At 38.6% G+C, this 12,660-nt stretch overlaps 1 protein-coding gene and 1 pseudogene across 2 annotated transcripts in view; one reads left to right on the plus strand and one right to left on the minus strand.

The window, feature by feature from the left end:
• The first annotated feature begins 649 nt into the window (after positions 1 to 649).
• LOC127413623 (cytochrome c oxidase assembly protein COX15 homolog) overlaps positions 650 to 12,660 on the plus strand; it is a 68,049-nt gene continuing 56,038 nt past the window's right edge. For both annotated transcript variants that reach the window (XM_051650902.1, XM_051650903.1), the window contains exons 1-2: positions 650 to 828; positions 10,131 to 10,309. In XM_051650902.1, coding sequence (XP_051506862.1) covers positions 754 to 828; positions 10,131 to 10,309 — 254 coding nt within the window. In that variant the 5' untranslated portion in view covers positions 650 to 753. The remainder of the gene's footprint in view (positions 829 to 10,130; positions 10,310 to 12,660) is intronic.
• On the minus strand, positions 2,728 to 3,712 carry LOC127413626 (cyclin-I-like; annotated as a pseudogene).

A 12,660-nucleotide genomic window follows, 5' to 3' on the forward strand; every position in this document is an offset into this window, starting at 1 on the left:
CTTTTTTTTAGCCAATTTGTCTGCTCTTTCATTGCCCTGGATGCCTGAATGTGCCGGGATCCACATAAATGAGACATCTTTCCCCTGTCTAGTTATTCTAGAATAACTAAACAAGATTTCATAGAGCAGGTCCTGACGGTTACTGGTTGATCCTGATTTGATGCTTACAAGAGAGGCTATGGAGTCACTGCATATTAAAAATGTGTTACCCCTGTTTTGCTCAATCCACTCCACTGTCATCATTATGGCTAGTAACTCTACTATTAAGCGTCTCGAGAACGCGCATGCGCATTAGTTGTACAAGCCGGGAAAATTGCGTTTTCAGCGTAATCTGAGGTAAAGACGTAAAGTTTATGATACCAGCGTTGTCAGATTTTAGTGCTGATTTTAATTGTGTTGGTTGATCGTAATCTTGACCAACCGTTTAGGAGATATCAGTCTTTCTCTATTCAGGTAGATAGGAGCTGCACTTTCATAACTGGAAATATCTCCCCGGGAGCGTTCCAAATATGGCTGCCAGTGGACAGACATGCTGCAAAGACTTTGCTCCGATATATTAGGTGGCGGTATCCACATTTTACTGTTTGTTAACGTTCCATTAAAAACAAAGAAGAAGACTAAATCAATGACGTCAGAGTCCAGTGTGGGCGTGACGTCGCAGGTCAGAGTTGAAGCGTGGCAGTTGTATAAATCAGCATTGTGGATCTTTGAAGAGTTTTACAATAATTTACAAATAATTTAAAGATCGAAATTATGCTCCTCCCAGCACTCAAGTTTGTCGCGTCTTGTAGCTGTCACACCGCTGGCAGGACCTTTCAACAGATCAAAGTAAGAAACATGAATCAAATTATAGATAATGTATGAAGATATCATATCGTGCCGTAACACACCTGGCCTGTATGATTTTATAATGTTGACCTTTTTAATATCTTATCAAAATCTGCAGTTTTCCGGTCCAAAAAAGAACATGACCTGAATGTCCTGACGCAAATTGCGTTATATGATTCTTGAAAACGTTATGAGACGAATGTATATTTCAAAAGTGTTACCTCTGTTATAAGCTTGCTCCTGCATATGTCATTACACATACTACAAAACATTAATACTTCCCCTTTATACTTCAACTTTACACAGTGAATGCACAGGTAAATAATATTAGCTTTAGCTACATAAATCAGATAATGCTGCTTGTGTCATAACCACGAAGTTCATATCACATTATATTATAGATGTCCTTTCTCTAATATATTTATTGTATTTAATGATGTATTCAAGTATTTATCGCACCTTGCAGCGCGTTTGTGTGATCACAGTAGCTGCAAACATCTATTTATTGTTTTGTAAATGTTAGTTAGCTACACATATCAATGAAGAAAATTTTGTAGAAAATTTGAATTATTCTTCACCCCTGATGTATCACTTGTTTTTGTTTCTATACAGCACAAAAGTGACCATTGAATACTACATAACCATTAGAGTTATTCGTTCATTTATTCATTCAAACGAATACACAAATAAACTACACAATTAAAACCTAATTCAGACTAAACCTTTTTTCCAGACCTACAGAATGATTGCATTGTCAAAAGAACTGTCAAAAATCTATATTTCAAACGTAAAGAGTCGATCCAAGTAAATATTTTCATAGTGAGACAAAGGAATATGATATTTTGATGAGTAAAAAATTAAACCTCTTGTTTAACATTCAAAGTGACAGTGGGATTATTCCATGTAAAATCAACCAAATTTCAGAAACTTCTCAACGTGAATTTTTTATTTTGATTATTTCTGAATAAAGATACTCATGATGATCAAAGCCAACACAAATAAGAGGTCACTGTACTATAAAAATTTCAGAACTCAAAAAGAGCGTTTGTTGAAGTCAAGTCATTTTTATTTGTATAGTGCTTTTCACAACACATCATTTCAAAGCAGCTTTACAGAAAATCATGCATTAAAATAAAAAATGAAACTGTAATATCTATAAAGTCTTTTGATTGTAACTTGTGTATAACAATTAAATAATAATTGTATTTTGATCCCCTGTGAGTAAGCTGAATGCGACTGTGGCAAGGAACCCAACATCCATAAGATGTTGGTTAATGGAGAAAAATAACCTTGGGAGAAACCAAGGGGGCCAGTTCCCCTCTGGCTAAACAACATGAATATAATGCCAAACACATTTTTTTTTTAATTTTTTAATTTTTTTTGTGGTGCAACAGTTTTATTCCGTGGCAGAAATGTTTTTAACCAAATAAACACAGGAAAAAGTAAATGTTTAAAACTGAGAAATACTATTACATTTGAGGGGGAAAAAATACAAAAATCCCAGTAGCTGCCTTTAAAAATGCATATTGTAGACAAACATGCTTTTGGTAAAAAAAAACATTAGCAAACACACAATGTCTTTTCACCTTCACAATATTGTTGCATTTCACATTAAACCTTCAAATCCAAAATAGGTTAAATATATGTAATGTCAAGAGCCTTTTATTAATATAATTGACATAATAATATATATATATATATATATAAAACTATAAAGGCATAATTCCATTAACCATCGGCCAAGAACAAAGATCTGTGTTAAAGCACCATAATCATTAAAGCATTATGTAGTAATTAAGCATCTGAATAACTCGTTTAAAGATACAAAAAAATAAAAAAAATAAAATAGTACAAAATAAAATTTAATAAATCAAAACATAGTCAAAGTGCTGAATAAAAGGAAAAGTGCTAGTTTCAACAACCTAATCTGCTTCCACCTTTCACAGAAACATGTATTAGCTTATTCACTGAAAAAGGCCAGAGCGGAGGACAGATTTGTTCTTGGAAATTCACACTCATATCCTCAGGTCCGTGGTTTCCAGCTTTCATTGCTGTGTCCCCATCATAAAGGCACCAGAAACCATCGTAGAAGTCGTCCATCTCTTGGTCCCCATCCCCTTTCTGTGCTCGTCTGGCCCAGACGGCTGTCTTTGTGTTCCCATGCTCGTCCTGTATATTATATCCTCTGAACATCAGCATACTGGTGGTGTCTAGAATGTATACTGCATTGGTAGGTAAAGGAAGCTCAAGACCTGTCAGGTACTCATCCACCATCTCCTTGCAGCAAATGAACTCCGTGCTTTCGATCTGTGCTCTTCTTAGCAGGTCGGTAAAAACAGAGAACCAATCAGGCGTCAGCCTCTCCAGCTCCAAAGTGATGATGCCCAAAGCCAGTATGGAGCCCTTGAACTGCCAGAGCTGGTGTCAGGTCATACAATGCTGCACTGCCTGGTCCGCAATGATGCCTGGAGGCAAGGCTTCTTCTGAGATCCGGCTGTTGTGAGATTCTCTGCTATTGAGAGTTTGCATCCGCTTTGCTCCAGCAGGTCTTTAACCGATGCGATCACCTCATCTTCTTCATTGATTTTTGCAGCAAGGATCAGTGAAGTGATGGCTATGCATCTGAGATATTTCAGCAGAGTTTTGACTGTTGCAAGCAAGCGGTTGAGAACACACACTCCTAAAGCAAAAGTCTCCAAGCAGAACTGGAATATGCTGCTCATTTCATGCATCCACACAATCACCTCCTGGTACTGAGATGGACTGATATCTGAACCCTGAATGCAACTAGGACTGGTGCCCTCCACAGACGCATTTCTCTTTCCAGGGTGTTGAACAGCTATGTGCCCAGACGCCGATTCTCATCTTCACCTTGCGGTTTCATGGCTGTTTTGGAAACTAGTCTTTTCCACTGGATGGAATACCTTTGAAGAGTGGAACACAGTCTTTGTCATCGGAGTCCACTGCATATATGTGCAAAATGTCATTCCTTCATGACTGAAAAATAATTGCATTACTTATAGAGCAGAGACACAAAGATGTAGGAAATGTTTCGCTTAAAAACAAAAACCCAACGCACCACATACTACTGCAAGAAACTCCTATGCAAGCACTGATGCATGAGATCACAGATTTACATCACCTCTGGATGATTTGTGGAGGGAAACGCTGTGTATCAAACTTTCCTCTCTAGTTACTCTCAAATGTTCTGTTTTTCTTTCTTTTTTATGATTAAAATTGTTTTATTGATTCAACCATTAAATATATATAGCAGAACACACATATACAGAATCAGTATCCAACCCCCAACAACACCCCAGTGGTCACACAACCAAAGACACACAACAAAAATTAATAAATAAATAAATTTAAAAAAATAAAATAAATAAAACTAATCACACACATAAACCCCTACATCACTCTCTCTACTGTTCCTCCCCGAGAGCCCTCCAAAAAAGACGGATATCTGCTCCACTTCTTCACAAACATGTCTAAACTCCCCAGTCTTCTGGATACCCCCTCCTCAAGAGCTGCCACTCTGGCCATCTCTGAACACCACTCCTGAAACGGGGGCACTCCAGCTGACTTCCAACTCCTCAAAGTGATCTGTCTGGCAATCATAAAACTAGTTCGGACCCAGTTTTTCATGTGCTTATTCTCCAAATTAATGACTGCCCCATCTCCTAAGATACAGAGTCTGGGGCAAAATAAAATTTGAGAGACCAAAACTTCGCACATAAAACTCTGAAATCTTAACACATCCCCAAAAGACATGGGTTGTGTCTCCATCTTCTGATTGACATCGCTAGCAGGTGGGTGTGTCTTTAAGACCAAGCCTATGCAATCTAGAGGGGGTCCAATAGATACTATGTAAAATCTTAAATTGCATGAGGCGAACCGTTGCATCTCTAGATGCAGATTTGACGTTTTTTAGAATCCCAGCCCACTCTCCCTCCTCCAATACCAAATTTAGATCTTTCTCCCATAATCTCTTAAGAGAAGTTGAAGTTCCATCCCCCAGACTCTGAATTAGTAGGGAGTAATACACCGTTGCCTCATGACCTTTTCCAAAAGCAGTAATCACCACTCCCAGAGTATTTGCCGCTTTAGGGGGGCGTAAACCACTCCCAAAAACAGTACAGAGCAGGTGGCGCAGCTGTAAATACTTATAGAACTGAGATCTAGGAATCCCAAAAAGTTGAACCAAATTTTGAAAGGATCTCAACACTCCATTCTCATATAGGTCACCGAGTGTAGTAACCCCCCTCCCAATCCACTCTGACCAGCAAAAACGGGACTTGTTGATGCATAATTTGGGGTTCAGCCATATGCTCGAGGCATCATTTAAAAAAATGTCCGAATTAAACAGTCTGGACACTTTTGTCCATACCGAGTTCAAGTGCGAGATAACGGGATGTAACTTAGCTTCTCCGATTAGTTTGATAGGCTCTGCAGTGGCGAAAAAGGGGCAAGAACTTCCTGTTCTATACAGAACCATGGAGGGGCTCTCTCAGGTGGAAGCGACCAATGAGCCAAATGTCTGAGACCGAATGCATAATAATCAAATAAAATCTTGGGTAGGCCTAGCCCACCTTTGTCAATTGGCCTGTGTAACTTATTGAAATGTAATTTGGGACGCTTACCATTTCAAATGAAAGACTTAGCTATGCTATCATTGCTTGAAATAAGAGAGGGGGACATCTACAGGGAGAGACTGCAGCAAGTAATTGAATTTTGGAATACAATTCATTTTAATAACATTAACCTTCCCAATTATAGATAAATGTAATGAAGCCCACCTGTCCACATCATTCGAAAACCTTTTTATTAAGGCGTCAAAATTAACTCAATCACACAAATTTGCTGGAAATAAAATACCCAAATACTTAATACCCTGTTTGGGCCACTGGAAAGCGCCCGGCTGGAAAGCTGTTTCTGGGCAGTATGCTGTCAGAGCCAAAGCTTCGGATTTAGACCAATTGACACTATATCCTGAAAACTTAGAAAAGGAATTAAATATATAATCCTGTGGAGGCAAGGCATAGATCTACTGGGGTCAGAGACAAATAATAAATATAATCTGCGTAAAGCAAGAGTTTATGCGCCATACCTCCCACCACCACCTCTGGAAAATCATCCTCCTTTCTTATCTAGGCTGCTAATGGTTCCAGGGCAAGACAGAACAATAAGGGGGAAAGAGGGCATCCCTGCCGGTTGCCCCTATCCAGAGTAAAATAATCTGAAATTAATTCATTTGTTTGTACCGCTGCTACTGGGTGTCTATAAAGTAACTTAATCCATCCAATAAATGTACTTTCGAACCCGTATTTTTCCAAAACCTTAAAAAGATTATCCCATTCTTCCATATCAAATGCCTTTTCAGCGTCAAGTGCGATGATCAGACTCCAGTTGCTACAATTCGCCACTGACCACATGATATTGATGAGACGCCTAATGTTATCAGAAGAGTTGCGGCCCCGAATAAACCCCACCTGATCTATATGTATAAGAGATGTCATAACTTAATCGGTTAGCCAAAATTTTTGATAAAATGTTTACATCTAGCTGGATCAGGGAAATTGGACAGTAACTCTTACACTCACATGGATCTTTGTCCTTTTTAGGATCAGACTGATCTGGGCTTGTGTCATGGTTGACGGAAGTTTTACATTCTTTAAAGATTCAGTGTAAACTTCTAACAAAAGTGGAGCCAATTCTGTAGCATAAGATCTAAAAAATTCAGCGGCAAAACCTTAATTACCTCATCAAGCTCCTCCAAGTTTATCTCAGAATCAAGAGAATTTTTTTGCTCAGTAGTCAGTTTAGGGAGTTCTAGTGGTTCCACAAAGTTTCTAATATCTTTATCAGTAGACGAAGACGTGGAACTATAGAGATCAAGATAGAATTCTTTAAAAGCATTATTAATATCAGTGGCTGAGGTAAATATTTCACCACCGGCAGATTTCACTGAAGGAATGGTAGAAAAAGACTCTCTCTGCTTTATATATCTAGCCAAAAGCTTCCCTGCTTTGTCCCCTGACTCAAAGTGTGACTGTCTTGCCCTGAACACCCAAAACTCCACTTTCCACGACAAAATAGTATTATATCTGTATTTCAAACGGGTCAATTCTCTGAGGCCATCAGATGATATTCGGTGCTCCAGCTCTGCCTCTGCACTTTTAATATTCTCTTCCAATTCCACGAGTTCTCGTGCTTTGGATTTTTTGGTGAATGAGGCATACTGTATGATCCGACCCCTAAGAACTGCCTTAAGTGCCTCCCAAGCCACGCCCACAGAGGATCCTGGGGACCAGTTGGTCTCCATATAAACATTGATTTCAGTCTTTAACATTTGTTGGAAATCAAATTTACTTCTGAAAAATAGAGCTCAGAGGAAGCATATACAGTGAAAATAACAAGGGTCCTAAAATTGACCCTTGAGGGACACCACACTGTAATTGAGCCGACGTAGAAGAAAAATTACCTACATTTAAAGAGAACATCCTTTCTTTTAGATAGGAGGAAAACCACTGGAGGGCCATACCCTGGATGCCAACCATACATTCTAGACGATTGAGGAGAATATTATGGTCGATAGTGTCGAATGCGGCACTGAGATCTAATAAAACTAAGATGACAGGTGAACCTGAATCCATGGAGAGTTTGGTGATTGGTCTGTAATTGTTGTATATTGCTGGATACAAAAAAGGTTTTTTTAACATAGGATGTAGAATTGCATATTTAAAACTACTTGCAACAACTCCACTTGCTAATGAGCTGTTAATTATAGCTGTCACACTGGAACTGATAGTCATGAAAACTTTAAGAAGGCATGGAGAAAGAATATCCAGCTTGTAACTGGAACACTTCATCTTGGAGACTACATCTGCTAACTGTTCTGATGTAACTGGTTCAAAGTGAGTCAGCGAGCTGGAAGGAATAAGTGGTTGATCAAATTGAGAAAGTACAATCGCATCTTTAATCTGCTCAATTTTGTGAGTAAAAAGTAAAATGTTTCACAGTTCTCTTGGGTGGCGTCCAGAAAAGCATTTTTAGTTGGGTTTAAAACAGAATCGATTGTTTTGAACAATAATGTTTTGATTTGCATTATCAGAGATTAATGTAGAGAAAAACTTGGCTTTTGCTTCCTTTACAGCTCTCTGATAGTTTGTTAAACATTCCTTTAAAATATCATAAGAGACCTGAAGCTTGTCTCGTTTCCACTTGCGCTCAGCTTTTTCTGCACTCTTGTCTGAGAGCACGGGTGACTTCATTTAACCAAGGCTGTGAAACACCCTTAACTTTGCATTCCTTGAATCGATCACGTTTCTCTCGTTGAATTCTCAAAGTCTGGGAACAAGAAAATACTGTGGTTCTTCCAAAAAAGCCTTCCTTTACTCCTCGCCTCGTGTAACACCAGATCTTTATCGGATGATCTCAGAAATTTGGCCAGAATTGATCCCTCAGCGGATCGCCGAGCCGGAACCCTGTGAGCTCGCTCGATTTCCAGCTTATAACCTGTTATGTCAAGCAGATTCGGAAAGAGCCCTTCCAGGAATTTCACCATATCCGGACCCTCTTCGGCTTCAGGAATTCTGACGATTTGGATGTTATTCCGCTGGCTACGGTTCTCCAATTCCACTTCTTAGTTTACAGAATTTTAAAATGAATACAAAATTTAATAGGTAGCCAATGTAACGATGATAAAATGGGGCTAATATCACATTTCTTGGTTCTAGTCAGCACTCTTGCAGCTGCATTTTGAACCAATTGAAGTTTATTTATTGAACTTACTGGACATCCTCCCAGTAATGCATTACAATAATCTACTCTTGAGGTCATGAACGCATGAATTAGCATCAGCAACAGAGAGCCTGTGTCATAACTTAGCAATATTTCTGAGGTGGAATAATGCTGTTCTACAAACATTGGAAATTTGATTTTCAAAGGAAAGATTGGTATCAAATATAACACCCAAGTTCTTCGCTGTAGAAGACAACATAACAGTACATCCATTGAGAGTCAAATGATATTTTAGCAGCTTATTTTTGATAGGTTTTTGGTCCAATAATACCTCTGTTTTGTTGGAATTGAGTAGAAGGACATTTCTGGCCATCCAATATTTGAATTTATTGATACACTCTGCTAATTTGGAGAATTGTGAATTTTCATCGGGTTTAGAAGAAATAAAGTTGGGCATCATCTGAATAACAGTGGAAACGTATTCTATGATTCCTGATAATATCTCCCAGGGGAAGCATGTATAAGGAGAAAAGCAGAGGCCATTAAACTGATCCCTGTGGCATTCCATACTTTTGTTTGATTTGACAATTCCTCATTTACACATACAAAGTGGTAGCGATCTGATAAATAGGATCTAAACCATGCTAATGCAAGTCCACTAATGCCAACATTATTCTCCAGACTATTCAAGAGAATGTCGTGATCTATCATGTCGAAGGCAGCACTAAGATCTAAAAGCACTAGAAGAGAAATGTAGCCGCGATCAGATGATAAGAGCAAGTAATTTGTAACTCTGATAAGTGCAGTCTCTGTACTGTGATGGGGCCTAAATCCTCTTCCAAGCTGCCAAAATGCATTCTCTACTTTCTCCACATTGTGATGTCACACTGTGGTAGATTTGCATCTGACCGCCTCCATAACAACACATCAACACCTACTTTACCTTATCACTTCTGTAGCCCCACCCAATAGCGATGAGCAGTGAGATGGCAAGTAGAGAGAGCAGGTCAGTCCAGAGCAGAGAGCCGATCACAACAGTGGGCGTTTACTGTCAAGTCTTAAAAGAGATGCAGCACCAAAACCGAGCGTTTCTGACAGCGGGTTAGAATGAGGGTGTCATGTTTTACAAATATATAAGTGTTTTTGTGCAAATAAACTTTACTAATATTATAAGTAAGCCTCAAGGAACATATTAAAATAATAAAAAAAGGCATGTCATGACCCCTTTAATGCGTCTGGAGTTAAAGGTACTCCGACTTTGGAAAAACTGCTCATCAATTATGTTTATCTTAAACCAGAAAAACAAACAAATGTTTATATTTATTTGAGCCTGGTTGAGTTGCGTGGAATGAACCAGTGAAGTTTCATGGACATCATACCTATGCTGCAGCGTAGCAAATAAGCTCAATATATCACTCCCTCTCATATATTATTGAGTAAATATGACAGGTGTTGATTGTATAAAACTTTTAGCTAGCTAATGTCTTGAAAAGTGCAATCCCTGAATGTTTAGTAAACATGTCAATATGACAATGTCTTTATTGTCAATATATTCGCAGCGAACCCCTTTGAGACAATGGCTGCTGAAGAGAGGACAGACCACAGTGGCTGTGCAAGGTGGAAATGCAACAGTGACTGTATCAATCCCAAACGCAGCGACAGATCGATTGGTTGGCCGCTGGCTGGTGGGCTGCAGTGGGCTGGTTCTGGGTGCTGTGATTCTGGGAGGTGTTACGAGGTACGAATGATTTTTTTATTTAGGCCAGCTATGCTTTACTAAGTTTACTAAATACTGCACAAAATGAAACATGACTAGATAAAAATCTAAGTACCACCCAATGTTTTTGCAAGTCCGCAGTTTGCGGACTACAGGCAATTCGCCTTACCAAACCAGACTTACTGGGAGCAGGCAGCACAGCCTCAGAATGAGTGAAGAGCCATTCTCTCTCTCTTGCCATTTATTTATTTATAAAAAATTTTTAAATAATCCTCTGATTGCAATTGTTTGCAAAATTGATTGCAATTGATTGATTGATTTTGCAATTGATTGCAAAAGTTGGTATCAATTTCAAACCCTCTGTCATGAGAAACTGACATGGTTTCCAGAAGACAGCCCAGATGCTATGCAAAATTTCACTGAAATGCTCATATCTATAGCTAATGATACAGTCCCAAGAACATTTTAAATATAAAACATAGACGACTTCCATGGTTTGATGATACATGTAAGGAAGCTATAAAAAAAAGAGGAAAAAACTGAAAGACTGTTCTTCAGACATGCATCAACTGAAAATCTTATCAAACTCAAGATGAGTAGAGCACGAGCAAGACAAATTATAAATGAAGTAAAAAAGAAAAGCTGGAGAAGATCATTTCCAACATGACAGCAAGTACTCCATCATACAAAATATGGAACCTGATATGGAAAATGAAGGGAAAAAACAACGATCCTCAAATACAACACATCAAACAGCACGGCACACTCTTGACTTCAAAACAAGATATTGCAAACCTTCTAGCAAAAACTTTCGAAACAAATTCACCTATTGAGAACTGCCTTCCTGCTTTTCAAACTTTTCTTGCTCAACAAGAAAAAGAAAAGATTAACTTCGGCTCCAGTAACACAGAGCCATACAACCAACCTTTTTCTATGGAAGAACTACAGCGAGCCATTAAAAAATCCCACGACACAGCTGTTGGACCGGATAAAATCCACTATCAATTTTTAAAGAATCTACCCCACCTTTCCCTGAAAATGCTCCTTAGAATTTTTAACTCCATCTGGATATTGGGAAAAATCCCATCTGCCTGGCATAAAGTAGAAATAATACCTATTCCAAAGCCAGGAAGAGACTATAACGACCCCATAAACTACCGCCCTATAGCTTTAACCAGTTGTTTATGCAAAACAATGGAGAGGATGGTCAATGATTGCCTGGTCTGGATACTGGAATCTAAACACCGCTTAAGCAATGCCCAATGTGGTTTCAGGAAAGGTTGAAGCTCTACAGATCACCTTATTTGTCTTGAAAGCTATATTCGTGATGCCTTTACCAGAAAAGAACACATTGTAGCTGTCTTTGATTTGGAGAAAGCCTATGACACGACGTGGAAACATGGAATTTTAAAGGATTTGTACCAAATGAATTTTAGAGGTCGACTGCCAGTCTTCATTGAAAGTTTTTTATCGAACAGACTTTTTAGAGTTAAAATAGCAAACACCTTGTCTAACCTACATAATCAAGGACTTGGAGTACATCAAGGAAGTATCCTATCAGTAACCCTCTTCAGTATTAAAATAAATAGCATTGCAAAAGTCATTGGCTCTGTCCTCTGTAGTTTATATGTAGATGATATCTACATTTGCTACAAGAGCAAGTACATGAATACTATCGTGCGAAAAAAACAATTGAAGATAAACAAAATGCACTCCAGGTCAACACAGAACGGTTTCAATTCTCACAAACAAAAACCATCTGTATGCATTTCTGTCAGCTTCGTGCGCTACACAATGAACCAGAGCTGTTTATGGATGGAGTCCCCATTAAAGTTGTTAAAGAGAACAGGTTTCTTGGTATCACTTTTGACAACAAACTGTCTTTTATTCTTCACATTAAATCACAAAAAAAATTAATGTTTTAAAGCTATGAATATTTTAAAGGTTTTATCCAAAACCAAATGGGGAGCAGACAGCTCAACTCTCATGAACTTGTACAGAACCATGGTACGCTCAAAACTGTATCATTTATGGATCAGCTAGGAAGTCATACATACTACTTTTGAACACTGTACACCACCAAGGTATACGACTAGCTTTGGGAGCCTACAGAACATCACCAATCCAAAGTCTCTATGCAGAAGCCAATGAACCTTCCTTGGAAATCAGACGCCTAAAGTTGGCCTTACAATATGCAACCAAACGTAAAACAAATAAAGAAAACCCAGCTGTAAGGAGGAGGCGAGAAGCAGCTTTCCTGGTTCAGGTAAGGATTTATTTTCTCTTTCTGCAGCACAATTGTAGTCTCAGAGTCTTTGCGTTATGCACTAAGTTAATCTACAATCACACACCACTTCACAAAATAAACTCTC

The sequence above is a fragment of the Myxocyprinus asiaticus genome, chromosome 23 (genome assembly GCF_019703515.2).
Source record: "Myxocyprinus asiaticus isolate MX2 ecotype Aquarium Trade chromosome 23, UBuf_Myxa_2, whole genome shotgun sequence".
Lineage (NCBI taxonomy): Eukaryota > Metazoa > Chordata > Actinopteri > Cypriniformes > Catostomidae > Myxocyprinus > Myxocyprinus asiaticus.